This window comes from Mustelus asterias, chromosome 7, assembly GCF_964213995.1.
Source record: "Mustelus asterias chromosome 7, sMusAst1.hap1.1, whole genome shotgun sequence".
Classification (NCBI taxonomy): domain Eukaryota; kingdom Metazoa; phylum Chordata; class Chondrichthyes; order Carcharhiniformes; family Triakidae; genus Mustelus; species Mustelus asterias.
The window spans coordinates 65969237-65991744 of record NC_135807.1 but is presented as its reverse complement, the minus strand read 5'-3'; the positions used below and the strand labels follow the sequence as shown (position 1 = coordinate 65991744).

Genomic DNA, 22508 nt, shown 5'->3' with positions numbered 1-22508 from the left:
TCTGTACAGTTTTCTGTTTTATTAAAATACAGAGCAAGTTATACAAATGGTAAATAAAATCATTAGGAAACCAAATTGAGCACATTGATGTGATCTTATTGAATGAAGAACAGGCTCGAAGGGCTGTGTGGCCCATTCCTGCTCCTATTTCATATGTTTATATGTTTTTTGTGTGAAGAGGTGTTTCCTAACCTCACTCCTGAAAGGCCTGGATCTAACTTCTTGGTTATTTCACCGAGTCCTAGACTCTCCAAGCAGTGAAAATAATTTCGCTCTATCTATGTTTTCGGGGGAGTAGACTGGGATGAAAACAGAGAATGCTGGATAAACTCAGCAGGTCTGGCAGCATCTGTGAAGAGAAACAGAGGTAAATGATTCAGGTTTAAAGGACCCTTCTACAGAACTGAAGAAAGGTAAAAGGGTCCCTTAGACCCAAAATTAATTCTGTTTCTCTCAAGTTTTAGGAGATACCAGGTCTACCAATTGTGATACCTCAGTCCTTTGAACACGAGAGGGGAGATTGTCTCATCCCCAGGAAGTAAAGTTAATGTATGGCAAATGATTCCTTAAGTGTTACTTGCTCCAAATGTCCAGTAGGGAAAAAAACAGCAACCTGTCCTCCACAATTACAGATAATCCAAAGAGAATTAATCCCTTCCATGCCAATGAAATGGAGGTTCTAAACAGGCTGGGGGGTGGTGGATAAGGGGGACAGTGATGTGTGTGTCCCCCCCCTTATTCACCCCCCCCACTACCCAGATCAATCGCCACCCCTGCCCCCCTCCCCCCCCACCGATCACCTGCAGAGTGGCAGCGGACCCCCCTGCCCCCCCCCCACCAGAGATCCATATGCCCTCCCCACCAGAGATCCATCTGCCCCCCCCCACCAGAGATCCATCTGCCCCCCTCCCCAAGATACATCTTACCTGCCTCCCTCCTCCCCCCCCACCCCCAAGACAATGATCTGGCCTCACTCCCTCCCCCACCCCTTCCCCCAAGACAATGATCCGGCCTCACTCCCGCCCCCACCCTCCCCAAGACAACGATCTGGCCTCACTCCCTCCCCCCCCCCCCCCCCCCCCCGCACCCCAAGACAACGATCTGGCCTCACTCCTTCACCCCCTCCCCACAGAGAATGGTCTGGCCTCACTCCCTCCCCCCCCCACAGAGAATGGTCTGGCCTCACTCCACCCCACCCGTGTACAACGATCTGGATCACCCCCCTCCCCCCCCCCCCCCCCCCCCCCCGCCCAGATGACGATCTGGCCTCATGTCCCCCCTCCTGACAATGAACTTGCCTCACTCCCCCTCCCCCAGAGAATGGTCTGGCCTCACTCCCCCTCCCCTCCAGAGGAACATCTGACCCACCTCCCCCCCACCTCCCCCCACCCCAGAGATACATCTGACCTGCCTCCTTCTCCTCCACCCCCCCAACCAGACAACGATCTGACCACACTCCCCTTCTCTCCCCTCCAACCAGAGAATGATCTGACCCGCCTCCCTCCTGCCCCCCACCGTGCTCTTCAGAGGCTGGAGCACCCGACTCAGACTTTTATTTAGCAGGTGCCTAAAAGCGCGGTTCCGGATCGGCAAACGCAGTGGTAAAGGGGGAAATGCTGATAGAGTTGGGCGGGCAGTTCATTAATTCAATTTAAATGCATGCAAATACATTTAAATTGTCGTTGTGCCCGATTTGGGCGCGGAACGGGTCCCCGCCAAAAGCGGGCGCAAATTGTTGGTAAAATCGGGTCCATAGTGTACTGTGTACAACTTCAGTCTCCATACCGAAGGCAAGATATACTTGCCTTAGAGAAGATGTGTTGAAATTTCAGCAGATTGATTCTTGGACAGAGAGAGTTGGCCAATAGGAGAAATTTGGCAGAATTTTCCGGTCACACTCGCCCTGAGACCGGCAATTCCTGCCCGAGGTTAACAGACCTATAAACGGTCCGCCAAATTTTCCATCTTACCCACTATGATTTCTGCAGTGGACAGAACTGAAAAATTCATCGCATTGAGTAGATTGGCCCATATTCTCTCTGGAGTTTAGAGGAATAAGAGGCGATCACAATGAAACCTATAAAATTCTGAGAGGGCTTGAGAGGGTAGATGCTGAGAAGATGTTTCTTCTGGTTGAAGACTCGAGAACGATTTGTTACCAACAAATATTTATTATAGGCTCACTGTCTCCCACAGCAATCTTGAATACACTTGCTTTCTGTAAAGACTTCATTCAATTCTCCCAGTTTCTCCATCTCTGTTGCATCTATTCTTATATTGCATCTTTCCATAATAATGCTTCCCATATACTCCCCACCATGTTTGACCTTGTCTGTCCCATTTACCACACTCTACCCTCCTCCTTCCACTCTCTCACAGGACCATGATAGTGTTCCTCTTGCCCTCACCTTCCATCAACCTTTTAATTCAAAGGTTAATCCTCTGCCATTTCTGCCACATGCACCACTGAACAAATCTTCTCCACCCTTTCAGACGTTTCAAGGCACCATTCCCTCTATGGCATCCTGGTTCACTCCTCAATCACCCCCAGTACCCCCTCTCCTTCCCATAGTACGTTTCTATGCAAGTGCAGGAGATGCAAGAAGTATGTGCCACCCTGGGTGAGGCACCCTTCTGGGAGCACAAAGTTTGACAATCACTCTTTTAGAGTTTAAAATTCATGGAATGATGTTTCCACTGTTTCTCCAAAGAGTACGATGAACCTATCGAAACATATTTAGGATGGGTAAACTATATTTAAAGATTGAAGACAACCACGAAGATAAATAATTTAGCTTCATTCATCTTTCTTCATTAATTCCTCAAAAGAAAATATGCCTAAACCATACTTTACATGCTCAGAATCTGAAAAATAGGGCTGAACCTATCGTCCCATGCTCCAAGTAGGACGGGACCTGTGCTCACTGTGAGTACGTTGTTGGAAATCCTGTGCCACCGCTGATAATTTTTTTACTCGTTAGTTTTGGCTGGGGAATCATGCACAGAAAACACACATTTAATTCTGTGCAAGTATTGCATTCTGCCGTTAGCTTTGATTCAGATCTAATATTCTGTGTGATCTGTGTTTTTGAAGCTGGTTGGACAAATACCTTATTTTCTCCCTTTATCAAAGGGGTTGCATTTGAGGTGTCAAGAAATATATATTTAAAGGCTTTTTTTGTGTAATTACTTGGGGAGATATTCTGTTAGTCAAAGTTGCAATTCCATCTGGAAAGTTTCATTACTAAAGTGACCTTTTGGAAACTGGGCTTTTGAAAATCGCTGTTCCACAGTGCAAAACTCCAAAATTGTACATGACTGAAGAAACTCACCTGCCTGCTTTATGTTTAGTACAGTGGAAACACTAACATTTGCTTTGTACTTTTTAAATGTGTAATGAACAATGTCCAATGTCCAGAAGCTGCTGTGTTATTAAATACAAACTGAGCAAAATCAATGTGTGATTTTATGAATTTGCAAAAAGCATGGTTAATTTCCATGTTCCTCATTCAGAACAGCTAACTTAGAACATTTCATGTCATGATATCAATTTCCATAGATTTCTTGCTAATGCTACGGAATAGATTCAGAAGTGGAAAGTGAAAGGAAAATAAAATTATCTTTACACTTTGCACAAGCTTATTTATCAGCCTTGGTTAAGGAAGAAGTTAATTGGGTGAAAATAAAACTAGTTATACCATTAGGGGTGGAATCCTATTGTGTACGTAGCTTGAATTTATTTGCAGCATAGAATGTAAAAGGATAATTGACTCATTCTCTCTTGAATCTAGATCAATAATATACAGGAATGTAGATTACTACACCTCACTAAAATGTTTCAAAACTTCAATATCCTGAATACAGTGGCCCATTAATCTAATGCCTTATTGGTTGTTCAGTGATGTCCTGGAAACAGTAGTTTCCCCTAGAACATCAATTAAATAAACTTGTGTATCTGAAGACAAGTTTTATTGAGGAAGTTAGTGAAAAGTAAATACATTTTCTCAGAGTAAATAAGTTAGTCCCCTGTAAATAAATCAGTAGTTTTGACTGAGTTAAAAAAATTCTATCAACCAGTGTTTTACCTAAGTCTTTGCCACAGAAATATTTGAAAACAGCATTTTATATCCTGTGTTATTAGGAATTTTCACCCATTAGAATTAGCCATTTTTCAAATCAAATTAACACAGTTGTGGGTTGATTTTACTTTTCAGTAGCAGCAGGAAGTCAGAGGTCATGGATCTGCCATTCATTATGAACTATGGCTGATTTTTCACACTGGAAAGGAAAACAAGGCAAAGTGTATGCTCAGGTAAAATTTTGCTACTACCTCTGCCAAAAGTTAAAATCAATCCTTTAATCTTTATCTCGTTATTGAAATACATGCACATAAAATGTGACATAAAGTGCTCAGTATTTAGTTACTCATTATACCACCAATTACAGGTCAGCCATATTTAGGAGCTGTAGAGGCTGATTTTAACTTTCAATGGACTCAGAAAATGGCTGGCTGTGGATTGTCTGTCCCTTCAAATCTACCCTATGTTTTGTGTCATTTAAGTCAATAGGATCAATTTTCATTTTTAATGATGACATAAAGGAAAATCAGGAGTCGGGTGTGGGAAACAGCTCAATTCTGCTGCCACCGAAAGTTAAAGGCTGGAATTCTCCGGCCGTTCACGCCGGCAGGATTCTCTGGTCCCGCCGGCAATGCACCCCCGCCTGCAGGTTTGCCGCCAGCGTGGGGTGACATCATTGGGAATTCCCACTGACAGCAGCGAGACCAGAGAATCCCGCCACCAGCAAACACTGCATCACCTCCCGCTGGTTTGACACAGCCATTAAAATCTGGGCCGTGATTTTCCCAAAAATGATAAAGTGACATGACGGCGAGAAAACTGGAATGATCCGTGCCAGTCTGTCCAGCGTGGACCGGACTGCAATCGTCCCACACTCAATCGTTTTTTGGGAGAGTGGTGAGTTGCTCACAGGTTTTGGGAGGGGCAGAGCCTAAACACACCGTTGAGCTTGGCTGCAAAGCGATCGGGCACCATTTTGAAAGGGTGCCCCCATCTCACAATGCAGTGGGAGACCTCCTCCCTTATCCCACAGACATCGGGACGCCCCCTCATTGATGGCATGTTTCCCCACTCCCTCCCCCGACACAGATCACTGGCACCAGGGCATTGGGGCCCTCCCAATGGATCACCCTTCATGATCCCCTTCATGCCCCCCCCCCACTTCAACACCCCCAACATGTCCCCCTCCATGACCTCTCACATGCCTCCCCTTCATGAGCCTTGACATGCACCTCCTTCATGCTCCACCCCTTCATGACCCCCCTTGATAAAAGAATGGCAGTGAAATATTCAAGTGACATTGGTGCTAGAGCAGGATTGCGGCAGAATGGAGAGGCCACAATGGGATACAAGGAAACACAGCCACTGGAAATCAAATTCTGACGAAAGATCCTACTCAAAACATCAACTAATTTTTTTTTCAGGTGCTGTATATTTCTACATTTTCTGTTCTCATTACAACAGCACTGGGTAGATTTTTTTTTCATTTTTTTGAAACCAATGGAAAGGAATAGCTGGGGGTATATAACAGGCAGTCAATCTGCTACCAGCCATTTCCTGTTGGCACCATAAGTTAAACTCTACCCACCATGTTTGGCTGAAGCTCCAACCTCAGGGCTGCAACGTAGGCTCTCTGTATCAGAGTCGCAATGGTTTGGGGTAAAAATATGCCTATTTTTGCTTCATAATGTTTCAGCAGTACTGAGCACAGAGCAAAGACGAGTTTCAGTGCAAGAAGAAATTGGTTAAAGAATAATGTACCTTTCTTCACAGTTTGGCAGGCTTTCTCCTCTAGCTTCCTGAGACATTCTTCGTGCTCGTTCATCGTCTTCATTCCTAACAGTAAGACTGCAAGGTAGTAAATAAAATCATTTTATCTAGGTACAGGAGCAGATGCCAATGGTGTGTTACTCACAAAAGAAATTCAGGCCGATCAACCGTAATCTTCTAGATTACTGAAAATGAAGATACAGAAGAATCTCCAAAGCGTTTTCTTCAGGCTAGTGCAGTAGTTTTCAAAATCAATAACAGTCACTGGCAATATTATCTGGCCTTGCTGTTTGTTCAAGAAAAATTAAATTGTAAGTCGTAGTCACTCATTAACTGTTGCGATAATAGAAAGCTAGCCAATCTGAAGCATTCTTGTTACTTGTAATAAGCACTAATTGATTTCCCATGGCATTGCTCACAGACAAATAGAAATAGATTTCTGTCTATTCCTCATCAAATAATGATCCTTCTTCATATCTCCCACTCTATAAATTCATTGTGACTCATTAATTTTTTATTGTTGTATTTGCATCTGTCTTCCTCTTCCATTCACACCCCCCGCCCTCTCTTTTTTAAGGTTCTCTTCCTTGTCTTCTCTCTCTTCTGACTGTCTCCCATTCTATGAATTCCTGTTTTTTTATCTCTCTCTTTCTCTGTCTCCATGCACTTAACTTCATCGAAGCTTAGAATTTAACAACATAGAGGACTATTCACAGACTCTGTGCTAGCTCTTTAACAGAGCTAATCGCTCAGTTCCATTACCTAGGCCTTATAAACATTTCTTTAACAAATTGTGATTCATGTCCCTTATAAAATCTAGCATAGCTTTTGCTTTCCCCAATGGGAGCATTTCATATTCTAACAACCATTTGTGAAAAGAAATTACCCTTATCTCCTTTTGGTGATGATCTGGAATCATCTCCTGTAGTTATCATCTCACCAACAGATAGAAATAGTGAGAGTGGAACTTGCTCAGAATTCTTAAGCAGTCATTGGAAAACTGCCACCAAAAGATAGGTGTTTTTCAAAAGAAATATTTAAAAAATCATTCTCATGGTGCCAGAAACAGAAGGATGAATATGTTTAAAACTGGACGGAAAAGTCTAACTGCAGCCTAACCATTGAGGTAGAGTACCTCAAATCCGGCTATATGAAAATTGGCAGTGTCCGAAAACTGGACATTTTTGTTATGCTCCTTGTATCAATTTTAAATTTGCTTGGACAATTCCACTCGGAATTAAATTGGCACAATGTAGCTCCAGACTAGTTACTGGCTTCACCGTTTTTTGCGCCACTCTATCCCGCTCTCCAAGTTACCCTTACTGCAGCTGATCTGGTCTGACCCAAACTGCCAACATCCCAAAATGCCCAATCCCAAATCCGTCAATATCTGAAATCTCGAATGGCCTCGGTTCCAAGGGTGCTGGATTTGAGGTACTGTATTTGTTTTGGTGTTAACGACCTGAGCTCACAGTTAATAAGGAGCAGTGATAATACCAGAGTAATAAATCTTCTGATTTTCATGGGAAATTAGTGAGGTGCGTAGGGAAAAGACTGGATGACTTGTCATGTGAAGGTTTTGTTTGCTATCATGGGGTAACAGCCTGACTCATTCATGCCTCACTGTTGCCTAATTCAATCAGTATGCATGAGTAAAGGCTTTATTTGATGAAATAATACATGATAAATAATAAATGTATTGGTTGGATGGAATTTAACACTAGAGAAGGATTCACTTATGATTTTTTTCTTCTTCTGAACTTTTATTGATTTTTTTTCTTTTTGAGGACTTCAAGAAGTATTGGAATTTCTAATTCCACTGCACATCAGTACAATTATTAATTTAACCGAATTAATCTGGACTACACCAATGGTCCACGATGCACGTACAATACTTCACTTATACATTTCTGTCAGTTTAATACAAGTTTTTACTTGTTTCTTGGATAGCTTGTTTTGTTTCATTTTGATGAACTGACCATTGTTCTGGTGCATCCTGAATGACTGTAAAATTTTAGTTCCAAAGTTAATAACTCCTTTTGTTATTTTCTCCAATCATTACATCTTGCAAACTCCAAACCAAATGGCACAAAGGAGGGAAGTCTACTTGCTCCCAGGCCTTTGCCAAAGTCATTGTTATTAGTGACTGAAGAGGTGAATAAGCAAGTGATTCATGATGACTTGCCCTGTGACTACTTTTATTTTGTTTAGTGCCTCACTGTTTACCAGTTAGGCCAGTTACTTCATTGTATACAGATAAATGCGCGGCACGGTGGCACAGTGGTTAGCACTGCTACCTCACAGCGCCAGGGACGCAGGTTCAATTCTCGGCTTGGGTCACTGTCTATGTGGAGTTTGCACATTCTCCCCGTGTCTGCGTGGGTTTCCTCTCTGTGTTCCGGTTTCCTCCCATAGTCCAAAGATGTGCAGGTTAGGTGGATTGACCATGCTAAATTGGCCCTTAGTGTCGGGGGACTAGCAAGGGTAAATGCATGGGGTTATAGGGATAGGGCCCGGGTGGGGATTGTTGTCAGTGCAGGCTCGATGGGCCGAATGGCCTCCTTCTGCAGTGTAGGATTCTATGATTCTAAATAGCATATTCATAGTGCTGCTCATGTAGAGAAGGGCACAACAGCATGCTTTACAGGCTGATGAACAAAAGTTCATTCAAGACATGTGTGCTTCACAGGCTAGGTCGGCATCATTGCCCATCCCTAATTGCCCATCCCTAATTGCCCATCCCTAATTGCCCTTGTGAAGGTGAGCTGCCTTCTTGAACCATTGGATATTGTCCAGGTCTTGCTGCATATGGACACGTACTGCTTCAGTACCTGAGGAGTCACGAATGGCGCTGGACGTTGTTCAATTGTCAGTGAACAACACCACCTCAAACCTTATGATGGAAGGAAGGTCATTGATGACCTTCCTAGGGCAACAAAGAGATGGCAGACCAGCTGAACAAATACTTTGGATTTGTCTTCACTAAAGAGGACACAAATAACCTTCCAGAAATACTAGGGGACAGAGGATCTAGCATGAAGGCAGAACTAAAAGAAATCCTTATTAGTCAGGAAATTGTATTAGAACATAGAACATAGAACATTACAGCGCAGAACAGGCCCTTCGGCCCACGATGTTGCACCGACCAGTTAAAAAAAAAAACTGTGACCCTCCAACCTAAACCAATTTCTTTTCGTCCATGAACCTATCTACGGATCTCTTAAACGCCCCCAAACTAGGCGCATTTACTACTGATGCTGGCAGGGCATTCCAATCCCTCACCACCCTCTGGGTAAAGAACCTACCCCTGACATCGGTTCTATAACTACCCCCCCTCAATTTAAAGCCATGCCCCCTCGTGCTGGATTTCTCCATCAGAGGAAAAAGGCTATCACTATCCACCCTATCTAAACCTCTAATCATCTTATATGTTTCAATAAGATCCCCTCTTAGCCGCCGCCTTTCCAGCGAAAACAATCCCAAATCCCTCAGCCTCTCCTCATAGGATCTCCCCTCCATACCAGGCAACATCCTGGTAAACCTCCTCTGCACCCTCTCCAAAGCCTCCACATCCTTCCTGTAATGTGGGGACCAGAACTGCACACAGTACTCCAAGTGCGGCCGCACCAGAGTTGTGTACAGTTGCAACATAACGCTACGACTCCTAAATTCAATCCCCCTACCAATAAACGCCAAGACACCATATGCCTTCTTAACAACCTTATCTACTTGATTCCCAACTTTCAGGGATCTATGCACACATACACCTAGATCCCTCTGCTCCTCCACACTATTCAAAGTCCTCCCGTTAGCCCTATACTCAACACATCTGTTATTCCTACCAAAGTGAATTACCTCACACTTCTCCGCATTAAACTCCATCCGCCACCTCTCGGCCCAACTTTGCAACCTGTCTAAGTCTTCCTGCAAACTACGACACCCTTCCTCACTGTCTACCACACCACCGACTTTGGTGTCATCAGCAAATTTGCTAATCCACCCAACTATACCCTCATCCAGATCATTAATAAATATTACAAACAGCAGTGGCCCCAAAACAGATCCCTGAGGTACACCACTTGTAACCGCACTCCATGATGAATATTTACTATCAACCACCACCCTCTGTTTCCTATCCGCTAGCCAATTCCTGATCCAATTTCCTAGATCACCCCCAATCCCATACATCTGCATTTTCTGCAGAAGCCTACCATGGTGAACCTTATCAAACGCCTTACTAAAATCCATATATACCACGTCCACTGCCTTGCCCCCATCCACCTCCTTGGTCACTTTCTCAAAAAACTCAATAAGGTTAGTAAGGCACGACCTACCTGCCACAAAACCATGCTGACTATCACCTATCAATTCATTACTCTCCAAATAACTATAAATCCTATCCCTTATAATTTTTTCCAACATCTTGCCGACAACAGAAGTGAGACTCACCGGTCTATAATTCCCGGGGAAGTCTCTGTTCCCCTTCTTAAACAATGGGACAACATTCGCTAACCTCCAATCTTCTGGTACTATACCAGAGGCCAACGACGACCTGAAGATCAGAGCCAGAGGCTCTGCAATCACTTCTCTTGCCTCCCAGAGAATCCTTGGATAAATCCCATCCGGACCAGGGGATTTATCTATTTTCAGACCCTCCAGAATATCCTGCACATCCTCCTTATCAACTGTAATACTGTCTATTCTACTCCCTTGCAACCCAGTGTCCTCCTCAGCTATATTCATGTCCCCTTGCGTGAACACCGAAGAGAAATATTGGTTCAATGCTTCACCAATCTCCTCCGGTTCCACACATAACTTCCCTCTGCCATCTATAACTGGCCCTAAACTTGCCCTAACCAACCTTCTGTTCTTGACATACCTATAGAACGCCTTAGGATTCTCTTTAACCCTATCCGCCAAAGTCTTCTCATGTCCCCTTTTAGCCCTTCTAAGCTCGCTCTTCAACTCCCTCTTAGCCAATCTAAAGCTTTCTAGTGCACTACCCGAGTGCTCACGTCTCATCCGAACATAAGCCTCCTTTTTCTTTTTAACCAACAAAGAAACTTTTTTGGTGCACCACGGTTCCCTAGCCCTACCAATTCCTCCTTGCCTGACAGGGACATACCTATCACAGACTCGCAGTAGCTGCTCCTTGAAAAAACTCCACATGTCGGACGTTCCCAGTCCCTGTAATCTCCTAGTCCAACCTATGTTTCCTAATTCTCTCCTAATAGCCTCATAATTACCCTTCCCCCAGCTAAAACCACTGGCCCGAGGTTCATGCCTATCCCTTTCCATCACTAAGGTGAACGTAACCGAATTGTGGTCACTATCACCAAAATGCACACCAACTTCCAAGTCTAGCACCTGGTCTGGCTCATTTCCCAGCACCAGATCCAATATAGCCTCACCTCTAGTTGGCCTGTCTACATACTGAGTCAAAAAACCTTCCTGCACGCTTTGAACAAAAACTGACCCCTCTAACGAGCTAGAGCTATAACAATTCCAGTCAATATTAGTCAAGTTAAAATCCCCCATAACAATTGCCCTATTACTTTCACTCCTAAGCAGGATTGACTCCGCAATCCTTTCCTCAACCTCTCTAGAACTTTTAGGAGGTCTATAAAAGACTCCCAACAGGGTGACCTCTCCTCTCCTATTTCTAATCTCCGCCCATACTACCTCAACAGATAAGTCCTCATCAAACCTCCTCTCTGACACTGTGATACAATCTCTGACCAATAATGCTACCCCTCCCCCTCTTCTACCTCCTTCCCTACTTCGACTAAAACATTTGAACCCCGGGACCTGCAGCATCCATTCCTGCCCCTGCTCTATCCATGTCTCTGAAATAGCCACAACATCGAAGTCCCAGGTACTGATCCACGCTGCAAGTTCACCCACTTTATTGCGAATACTCCTGGCATTGAAGTATACACATTTCAAACCCTGCTCCACCCCACCTCTGCAATGCCGTGCATTGCAGTCCCCATCCATGCATCCCTCACTTTCAGCCCCACTACTCAGGATCCCTCCCCCCCCCCGAATCAGTTTAAACCTCCCTGCATGGCCTTAGCAAATTTACCCCCCAGGATATTGGTCCCCTTCTGATTAATTGCTGGGATTAAAATCGTATAAGTCCCCAGGGCCTGATGTTCTGCATCCTAGAGTACTCAAGTAAGTGGCCCTAGAAATAGTGGATGTATTGGTGATCATTTTCCAGCATTCTATAGACTCTGGAAGAATTTCAGTGGATTGGTGGGAAGCTAATGTAACCCCACTTTTTAAAAAAAGGAGGAACAGAGAAAACCAGGAATTATAGACAGGTTAGCAATAACTGAACATTTGGAAAGCAGTGACAGGATCGATCCAAATCAGCATGGATTCACCAAAGGGAAATCGTGTTTGACAAATCTTCTGTAATTTTTTGAGGATGGGGTTAGTAGAGTGGACAAGGGTGAACCAGTAGAGGTTGTGTATCTGGACTTTCAAAAGTCTTTTGACAGATCCCACACAAGAGATTACTGAGCAAAATTAAAGCTGATGGTATTGGGGGTAATGTATTGACATGGATAGAGAACTGGTTGGCAGACAGGAAGCAGAGAGTGGGAATAAACGGGTCCTTTTCAGAATGGCAGGTAGTGACTAGTGGGGTACCGCAGGGTTCAGTGCTGGGACCCCAGCTATTCACAATATACATTAATGATTTGGGTGAAGGAATTGAATGCAATATCCCATCCCCAAATCTGTAGATGACACTAAGCTGGGTGGCAGTGTGTGCTGTGAGGAGGATGCTAAGAGGCTGCAGGGTGACTTGGACAGGCAGGCTGAGTGGGCAAACACTTGGCAATTGCAATATAATGTGGATAAATATGAGGTTATCCATTTTTGCGGCAAAAACAGGAAGGAAGATTATTATCTGAATGGTGGCAGTTTAGGAAAAGGGGAAGTGCAACGTGACTTGGGTGTCATGGTGGAACAGTCGCTGAAGGTTGGCATGGAGGTACAGCAGGTGGTGAGGAAAGCTCATGGCATGCTGGCCTTCATAGCAAGAAGATTTGAGTATAGGAGTAAAGCTGTCTTGCTGCAGTTATACAGGGCCTTTTGGTGAGGCCACACCTTAAGAATTGTGCAGTTTTGGTTTCCTAGTCTGAGGAAGGACATACTTGCTGTTAAGGGAGTCCAGCTAAGGTTCACCAGACTGATTCCTGGAATGCCAGGACTGACATATGAAGAGAGACTGGATCGACTGGGCTTGTACTCACTGGAAATTAGAAGCATGAGAGGGGATCTCATAGAAACACATAAAATCCTGATGAGATAGATAGGCTGGATGTGGGAAGAATGTTCCCAATGTTGGGGAAGTCCAGAACTAGGGGTCACTGTCTACAAATCAGGACTGAGATGAGGAAGAACTTCTTCACTCAGAGAGTTGTGAACCTGGGATTCGCTACCACAGAAAGTTGTTGGGGCCACTTTGTTAGATATGTTCAAGAGGGAGCTGGACGTGACCCTTGTGGCTGAAGGGATCAAGGGGTACGAAGAGAAAGTGGGAGTGGGATAAGGAAAATGCATGATCATATTGAATGGTGGTGCAGGCTTGAAGGGCCAAATGGCCTACTCCTGCACCTATTTTCTATGTTTTCTATGAAGCAGGTGAAGATGGTTGTGCTTCGGACACTACCCTGAGAAGCTCCTGAAGTGATGTCCTGGATCTGATATGATTGACCTCCAATCACCACAAATATCTTCCTTTGTGCTAGATATGATTCCAACCAACAGAGAGTTGGTTGACTCCAATTGACCCCAGTTTTGTGATGGGCTCCCTGATGCCACACTCTGTCAAATGCTGCCTTTATATTAAGGGCAGTCACTCTCACCTCACCACTGGAGTTCAGCTCTTTTGTTCATATTTCACCCAAGGGTGTAATAAGGTCAGGACTGAGTGATCCTGGCAGAACCCAAACTGAGCATTAATGAGCAGATTATTGCTAAGCAAGAATCATTTGATTGCATTGTTGATGCACTTTTCCATCACTTTATTGATGATCGAGAGTAGACTGATGGGGTGATAATTGGCCCGTTTGGATTTGCCCTGCTTTTTGTTTATAGGACATACTTGGGCAATGTTCCATCTTGCTGGATAGATGCCAGTGCTGTATTTGTACTGGAACAGTTTGGCTAGGGACACGGCAATTTCTGGAACACAAGTGTTCAGTACTATTGCCAGAATATTGTCAGGGCCTATAGCCTTTGCAATATCCAGTGCCTCCAGCCTTTACTTGATATCACGTGGAGTGAATCAAATTGGCTGGAGGCTGGCATCAGTGATGCTGGGGACGACTGGAGAAGACCAAGATAGATCATCCACTCAGCACTTCTAGTTTAAGACTGCAGCAAATGCTTCAGCCTTATCTTTTGCACTGATGGTGCTGGGCTCCTCCATCACCGAGGATAGAGATATTTGTGTAGCCTCCTCCTCCAGTGAGTTAATTATCCATCACTATTCACAGCTGGATGAGGCAGGACTGCAGAGTTTAAATCTGATCTATTGATTGTGGAGTCGCTTAGCTTTGTCCATCACTTGTTGCTTATGCTGTTATTGTGCAAGTAGCCCTGTGTTGCAGCTTCACCAAGTTAACACCTCATATTTAGGTGTTGTCTGGTGCTGGCATGCCCTCCTGCGCTCTTCATTGAACCGGGGTTGATTCCCCAGTTTGGTGGTAATGGCAGAGTCGGGGATGTGCCTGGTCATAAGTTACAGATTGTGGTTGAGTACAGTTTTGCAATTGCTGATGGCCCACAACACCTCATGGTTGTCTCGTCTTGAGTCTGAAATCTGTCCCATTTAGCACTGTGCTGGTGTCACATAAGACGATGGAAGGTATTCTCAATGTGAAGATGAGATTTGGCCTTCACAAGGACTGTGAGGTGGTCACTCCTACCGATACTCTAATGGACTGATGCATCTGTGGCAGGCAAGTTGGTGAGTAGGTTTTTTTCTCTTGTTAATTCCCCCAACACCTGCAGCAGACACGTCTAGCAGCTAAGTCCTTTAGGACTTAGCCAGTTTGGTCAGTAGTGGTGCTACCAAGACACTCTTGGTGATAGACATTGAACTCCCTCACCCAGAGTACATTCTGTACCCTTGCCACCAAGTACTTTCCCAAGTGATGTTCAACATGGAGGAGTACTGATTCATCAGCTGATGGGGGGGAGTGGGGTTGTCTGTTGGTAATCAACAGGTTTCCTTGCCCATGTTTGACCTGGTGCCATGAGACTTCATGGGGAGTTGGTGTTGAGGACTCCCAGGACTGCATATCACTGTGCCACCACTTCTGTTGGCCTATCCTGTGGGTGGGGCAGGACATACCCAGGGATGGTGATGGTGGTGTCTGGGACATTCTCTGTAAGGTATGATTCCAGATGAACACTGAAGAGGAGGACAAAAGAAGGAAGGGCGAAAACAGGATGGAGGAGAAGACTTGAAGAGGTTTTGGAAAGCAGGCAGCATTACCAAGGCACACTTATTAAGGGAAGGCATTCTAGAGGGTGCAATAGTTACATCAATGACAGCTGCTAAAGCAAAGACATTGGGAACAAAGAGTAAACCAATACTGGAGAAGGAGACATGGGATAGAATAAGGCCATGGAAGCATCTATAACAGGAGGGCAAGATTCTTAAAATAAAGTCATTCCTCATCCTCTTCCTTCAAATCAAACATAAACGCTACTCTGTGTCCGCCACAGGCTTTTTTGGATGAATTTTTAACAAAATATTACCATGTGGAATTAAATTGAAGGATGTCATGTTTCCAAATTATAAATGATTAGAGACTTGAAAATATTACCAACTTAAAAGGTGAATTTTATGTCAGGAAATTTGGACCATTGGCTATTAGCCCACCCCCGCACTTACTTACAGTCTGGAGTGATGACATCAGATCACTAGCCCAACATCTTCAATACTATAGAAGTCAGGTCAATGCTGAAATTGGTAACCCGCCGCCTTTTTTAAAACACTGATTAACAAGCTGTTGACCTTGTTAATAAGCCAATCGACTAAGCTTTTATGCTGGCCATGGTGTTTGCCAGTGGGTGCACAGAAAAGCATTCAGAGGGAGTTACATTAGATATGAGGGGACGTTGCAAATGCCAATAAAAAATTCTGCAAATGGGTCTATGGGTCACCTTAACAGAAGAGTCTACTGGAGAAGGAGGGTGTTTACTAGTGAGTTTCATAATCATTTTGAGCCTTTGCTGGGAGATATAGGCCAGAATTCTCTGATGTCGCCTGTGGCTGGGATCATCCGGTCCGATTGCTATGAATGGAGATTTGGCCAAGTGCCAAATTCTCCATTCTTGCTGGCAGCCACAGTGAAGTGTGCAAGACCAGAAAATTTCCACCATTGTTGGGCATTGTGCATTCCGGAGGAGGCTCTCGCTCTAGTAAGGAGGACAGGAGAAGAACAGGCGCTCTCTGTGGTTCAGGAAGTTTTTGAACCTGTTGCTGAGTCAGTGGAGGGGAGAGAACAGCAGCCGATACGCAGAGGCATTGCCCTGTGAATAGATTCTAAATGCAAAGGATGGCATTGATCCAATGTCAGATCTTTGGACTGGTCAGGTAGTGCTCTTCAATGCTCTCCTACTCAAACCCTCAGTTCTGGTTGTAGTCTGCCTCTCCATGCACAAGCTAGTGCTCCAGAGAGGGGAAGCTCTGGCATAGAGGAGGATCTAATGGAGTGAGCCCCATCCTCTGACAGCTGCACAAGACTGTGCACAGGTTGCTTTGGATGCCAGGGAGACACGAGATTTGTTGTTAATGTGCAAATTTACTTAGCAACCGTAATTTGACCTGGACCATTTTAGCTGCAAGAAACAGTACTTTTCACTGTACACTAATACATGTGACAATAATAAATCAATCAAATCAAAATCCCCTTCTCTTGGCGTCTCCCAATCATCAACACCAGTGCCTACTGTGCATGTGTCAATGTGGATCTACCAAATAAGACTGATCAGAGGGGCCCATAAAAGCACAAACATCCTTCAGAGCATGCAGTCCATCCAGATCCAAACCAGAACATCACAAATGTGAAACAGCAGCCAGGGCCACAAGTGCAAAGAAGAGTTATTTATTGACAAAATAATTCAAGCAATTTCAGACCTAACAAAACTAAGCATAAACACTTGTAACTAATGAGATTTTTCTTCAATCTTTTCCGGGTTCCATGGTGCAGTGCTTTCCCATTGCTCATCAGCCAGGCTGGAGACACCCTTAAGCCCCTTTGTCTGGGATAACCTTGGAGAGTATCCTCTGTTTACCTGAGGCTGTGAGAGCACTGGCATGCTGGGAGTCTCCTGCACAGTGGCAGGAAGCTCATTTGTTGTTGTAGCACACTGAGGCATTTGTGGCAATGGTAGATGGGCAGAGACGTGGCTCCATCAGAAATGCCCTGTGAGGTGCCCCTTGATGGTGACAACAACTGCTCATCTACCGCCATTTGATCCATTTGGCCCTCCCTCCTTTCCTGAGAGGAACCAAGCCTTGGCTGTGATGCCAGGTGCCTGGTTCCCCTCTTTCCTTGGTTGGAGACACTGGAGCTCAGGTAGAGGTGATGTACTGGAGGCCAGAACGCATACCAAATAACACATCAGCTGCTGAGTTTGGCTCTCCATGACGGTCACCAGTCTCTCGATGTAGAGCCTGCACATTCTGAGGACAGGCTGATCTCAGTGCTCATGGTCTGCACGGGCTCCTCCACTGTCCATGCCAGTGCGCACAACCCCTCTGGAAACTCTGCCATGTCTCCACTTAGCTTGTGCAGTACGTCCAGGATTTGCCATGTGGTTAGCACTGCTGCGCCAGGGACCCAGATTCAATTCTGATCTTGGGTCACTGTCTGTGTGGAGTTTGCACGTTTTCCCTATGTCTGTGTGGGTTTCCTCCGGGTGCTCCGGTTTCCTCCCACAGTCCAAAGATGTGCAGGTTGGGTTGATTGGCCATGCTAAATTATTGTCAGGGGGATTAGTGGAGTAAATACGTGGGGTTACGGGGATAGGCCCTGGGTGGGATTGGTGTCGATGCAGGCTCAATGGACCAAATGGCCTCCTTCTGCACTGTAGGGATTCTATGATTCTACCTGAAAGTTGATTCCAGAGGCTCGTCATCAGCCTAGGGCGAGGCAGAAAGGTCATCTCCAATACTCCTCCAAGTGTCAGACTGCTCTACCTCAGTCTCCAACATCTGGTCTGGAGAATGTAATGTACTCTCACCAGTGTGTGGATCCTTGGATCCACCTCCTGCATTCCCACCCGAGGTTGGTGTGTCTGCGCTTGGTGTGAGGTGAGGAGGCAGAGTGTGATGCTGCATTCTCTGAGGTTCCCTCCTCCTCAGAGGTTACCATCGGTTCTTTGGGGCTAGTGGCAACAGCTGCTGATATTTCACCTGTGGGGGAAACAAGCAATGAGTATGAAGTGCACCATCATCATTTGAGATGCCTTCACAGAGAAACACTTCCTAAAAACACACACTACCACACTGACAACAGGCAACCAGGGTTTAAACCTCAGCACCTTCAGCACTGAGAATACATTCCTTCCCAAATTCTGCAAACCTTCAAAGTCGAAACCCATCAAAATTCATGCTTTCAATTGTGTTCCCAACGTCTCTTTACCGACAGCCAACAGTTCTAAATGATCCTCATTAAGTAACATATTCATAAGCCCACATACCCTCGCCCACCCCCTCATCCCGGAATCCCCCATGTTGCCATGAAGATTGGCATGAATATTTCTCACCATCTTTGCGTTTGACCAGGATAAGACAATCCCACACTTGACGTACATCGCACCCTAACACCCTTCCATTGAGGTTCATCTGCAAAGTAGCTACACAGTCACTCTAGTAGATTTTACGATATCATTCAGCTCTTCACTATACTGCAATCTGCCCTGTGGACAACCACAAGGCTGTTGACCAACTCTGCAACCTCCATCCAGGCTGCTTTGGTCTAGCTGGGAGGCCTCCTCTTCCTGTCAGCAGACATGAGTATCTGCCACCAATCTCTCACAGCCTTGAGGAGGACTTAAAGGGAGTTATCGTCAAAGTGTGGGGCTGTCCTTAGTCCAACAGCTGGTCCCTCCATTCGCTGGACCACATGGTGGCCTTACAACCTCTATGAAGAGACAGAGAGAATTAAAGGGCAGAATTTGAGTCTTTTATGAAACACTTATCATTCATAAGAAGAGACAGGTCTGTTCAAATGAATCCTCCTGAGCAAGGGTCCTGAGTAATGCACTGCTGGCACAATACTCACTAAAATTGAAAAACAAGATCTTACCTGCTGCTACTCCAATAGTCCAATGGATTTACAAGTCTTCTTGGTCCAAACAGGAAGTATACTATTGATTCTTGCACAGCTGCCACCAATCTGTGACCATTATCGACATTCAGTTCCCAGGCTGACCCCTCTGTCTCTCTGAAGACATAATGGGCACTGTGTCTACCTGCCTCGTGGTGTTGGCATCCCACTGGGTGGCCTAATTGGCCGGTAGACTCTTTATTCGGTGTCTTTGAAAATGGGGGTGGCAGTCAGCGAATGGCGCACTACAAGGTCGGTCTCTCTCCTCCGCCAAAAGACATAAGATTCACGCCAAAGTTTTATCTTTGACTGTTTTCTCGTGAACATGTAAAACAGAATCTGTGCAGCAGTGAGGCTGCTGTTAGTCTGTATCAGAGATCAGATGCCTGGTGGTTAGTCTTCAATTCTACAAATTTCAAATTTATGAGAAGCAATTTCTCCAGAACATAAAGTTTTCTTTTTTAAATATGTTGGGGTCAAAGCTCCGATGCCCCTGCTCTGTCAACAGATATACAGTGGAATGAGGACATGTATCTGCGCCTGTCTGTCACCGTTTAGCTGCTGCCTGGCGTCATGGTGAGAGATGTGTGTGTAAGTGATGTGATGTGGCTGTCATTGTTCAATAACTGGGAGAGATAGAGATGTGAGGTTTGCAGCAGTGGTATGTTTGTGAAGATGAAGAGAAGAAATGAATTTGAATTATGAGTGATGGTTGATAGAGAATATTGGTAGGAGAGTGAAGGGGTGTTAGCGGGTAGAGCAGATGTGTGAGGTTAGTCGTTTGTAAGGAAAGGGCATTTGAAGATGCAATCACTGAACTTGACCATTGTGTGTGGTCACTGAACATCTTGGGCCCGATTTTACCATCGCATTGCGCCCATTTTCAGGCACGTAAACTTGATAAAATTGGGTGTGAGGCGAGTAGCGCGATCTGTGCTGCCTCCGTGCCAATTCCCTCTTTACCAAGGCCCGAAAATGGCCGTGATCGGGATCACGCCCGAAATGGGAGCGATGGCCATTTAAATGCATTTGCGATGTGGCAAGGGAGCCGCACTGTATCATTTTTATTTCTGAGCATGCGCAGTTGGAGGCACTGATCGGACCTGCAGGATTTCGGGCGCGTTAAGCCCCGCCCACAGGCTTGTGCAGTGCGATTCGGAATCGCTGATGTTTTTTCAGGCAGAGTGCGTATGGGGGCGCCTGCGAACGGGTCTAAAAGTCAGATCTGAAACACTCCCAGTTTCAAGTCCGCCCAGCACTTAGAATCAAAATGGTAAAATAGGGGCCCTTGTGTCACTGCATCGAGGTCCGAGGCATTGACCAATGTTTTTCTGCTCCCACTGCCTTCTCAGTGTCTATCTGGCAGACCCCTTAGTCCAGGATAAGCTCGCTTCTCCTGTCCACCAAGGTCTCCACTGTTGCACCAGAGGATCATGGAGCTCACTCTTTGTCCAGTTGTACCATTTTTACTCTTCTTCTTGTTCAGATTCTCTTTGACAAAGAGTTCTAGCGCCTGCTGGGAGGCACAGTGGCGCAGTGGTTAGCACTGCTGCCTCACAGTTCCAGGAACCCTGGTTCGGTTCTGGATTTAGGTGACTGTCTGTGTGCCATTTGCACATTCTCCCCATGTCTGCATGGGTTTCCTCCGGGTGCTCTAGTTTCCTCCCACAGTCCAGAGATATGCAAGTTAGGTGGATTGGCCATGCTAAATGTGTGGGGATAGGTTGGCTGGGGTGGTCCTGGGTAGGATGCCTTTTCAGAGAATTGGTGCAGACTCAATGGGCTGAATGGCTTCCTTCTTCTATAGGTTCTATGGTTCTATGCTGAAGCCAGAGCTGGTTTGAAGTAATGTAGGGTAACTTAGGTGCGTTAGCCTTATATGAGCTTGGTTCCCCTGATGAGACGTGCAGCCATCAAACAGTGTGTTTAATGCTGGGTTGCTACTTTACTACTGACATCATTTAAATGAGCAGATACAAAGTTTGTGTGTTCGTTGCACCATAATGAACTGGTGGAGGTTCATCACAATCCCCACACTGGTTTTTGGGCCTTATCCAATTTCCCCTCCAGTGTGTTTGTTTCTGCAGGCACTTCCTCCCGTATTTGCATACACCTACATTTAAATGGTGGTTGTTGTTTTAACTTTGATGTTCTCAAATTACTTTTAAGTGAGTACTGAAATTTCTAATACAGCAATGGACACAAAAGTGATAGCAATTTGTGATACAAAAAAGCCACAATTTTAATCTGATCCAGATAAATACTAATTGTCTCAAAGTCCTGATGCTGGGTTCATTTGTGGGTTCTGTGAATACATAGGCAACAATTCTGTGGCCATCTTCCACTATGTGAGCAATTCGCATCTGGCTGGTAGAGGAGTGGCTAATAATGGGTGACATGCGAGAGTTTGTCCTGGCAGAGAGGTTAGCAGGAAAATGGGATTAGTGTGCCTTTAGTGATAGATATTGTTGGTGCCGACCTAATGGGCCGAAGGGCCTTTACTGTACAGTATGACTCTATGACTATGACTCTATTAGCTTTCATAGAGGTTGAACCCAGAGAAGGCAAGAGAAGGGGTGCAGCACAAAAGACCTTGTGGAAAAGTGCCTGCAGTCAGAGAAATAGTTGCTCCACATTTCAGTCATACCTCCCTCGAGAACTCCTGCAGGTAGTGAGGGAATGAAGTGAGGTTCTGTACCCAGTGGACCAGGAGAGGAGGCCAACCAGCCTCATGAGAAACGTCTGTCTGGAGGAGTCCAAAGAAGTAACTAGCTGCAGGGTGCCCATGTGAACATGGGTTCAGTGCTAGAAATGCTTCAATGACCTAGTGAGGCCTGGCAAGGTGAGTGACGTGCATGATAGCAAGGTGGCAGCTATGTATATCTTATATGATAGCTATCAGCTGTGAGGTGACGTGACCAAGCCATGCACAAGGACCCACCAAGGATCACTGTGTGGAGAACCACAGAGTGGCCTCACACCCGAGGACCATGGTTAATCAGAGGCATTCGCTGCAATGCCAAGCATGAATGACTCCTTCAAAAAGCCTGCCAGGGGCGTGATGATGGTCATTTAAAGTGGCGCAGTCTGATGACAATAACTGGGCCATGAGACAAATGATAATGTGTACTTCTGTTTACTGCAGAAGAAATGGGTTCACAATATTAGAGAGCAGAGACGCACGGGAGGAGGTCTGCCCTTCATTGTTTCAGTAACCTAGTTGGAAAAGGACGTGATGGAGATTGGATGGGTTACAGAAGGCTGGCCTGAGGCATAGAGCAAGGCAAATGTGGAA

The 22508-nt window shown here is 45.3% G+C and overlaps 1 protein-coding gene across 2 annotated transcripts in view; it reads right to left on the bottom strand.

Moving 5' to 3' along the window:
* rgs20 (regulator of G protein signaling 20) overlaps positions 1–22508 on the bottom strand; it is a 64705-nt gene that overhangs the window by 27181 nt on the left and 15016 nt on the right. The window contains exon 2 of one of the 2 annotated variants that reach the window (XM_078216176.1): positions 5841–5927. In XM_078216176.1, coding sequence (XP_078072302.1) covers positions 5841–5927 — 87 coding nt within the window. The remainder of the gene's footprint in view (positions 1–5840; positions 5928–22508) is intronic. The other variant, XM_078216177.1, reaches the window with a different exon arrangement.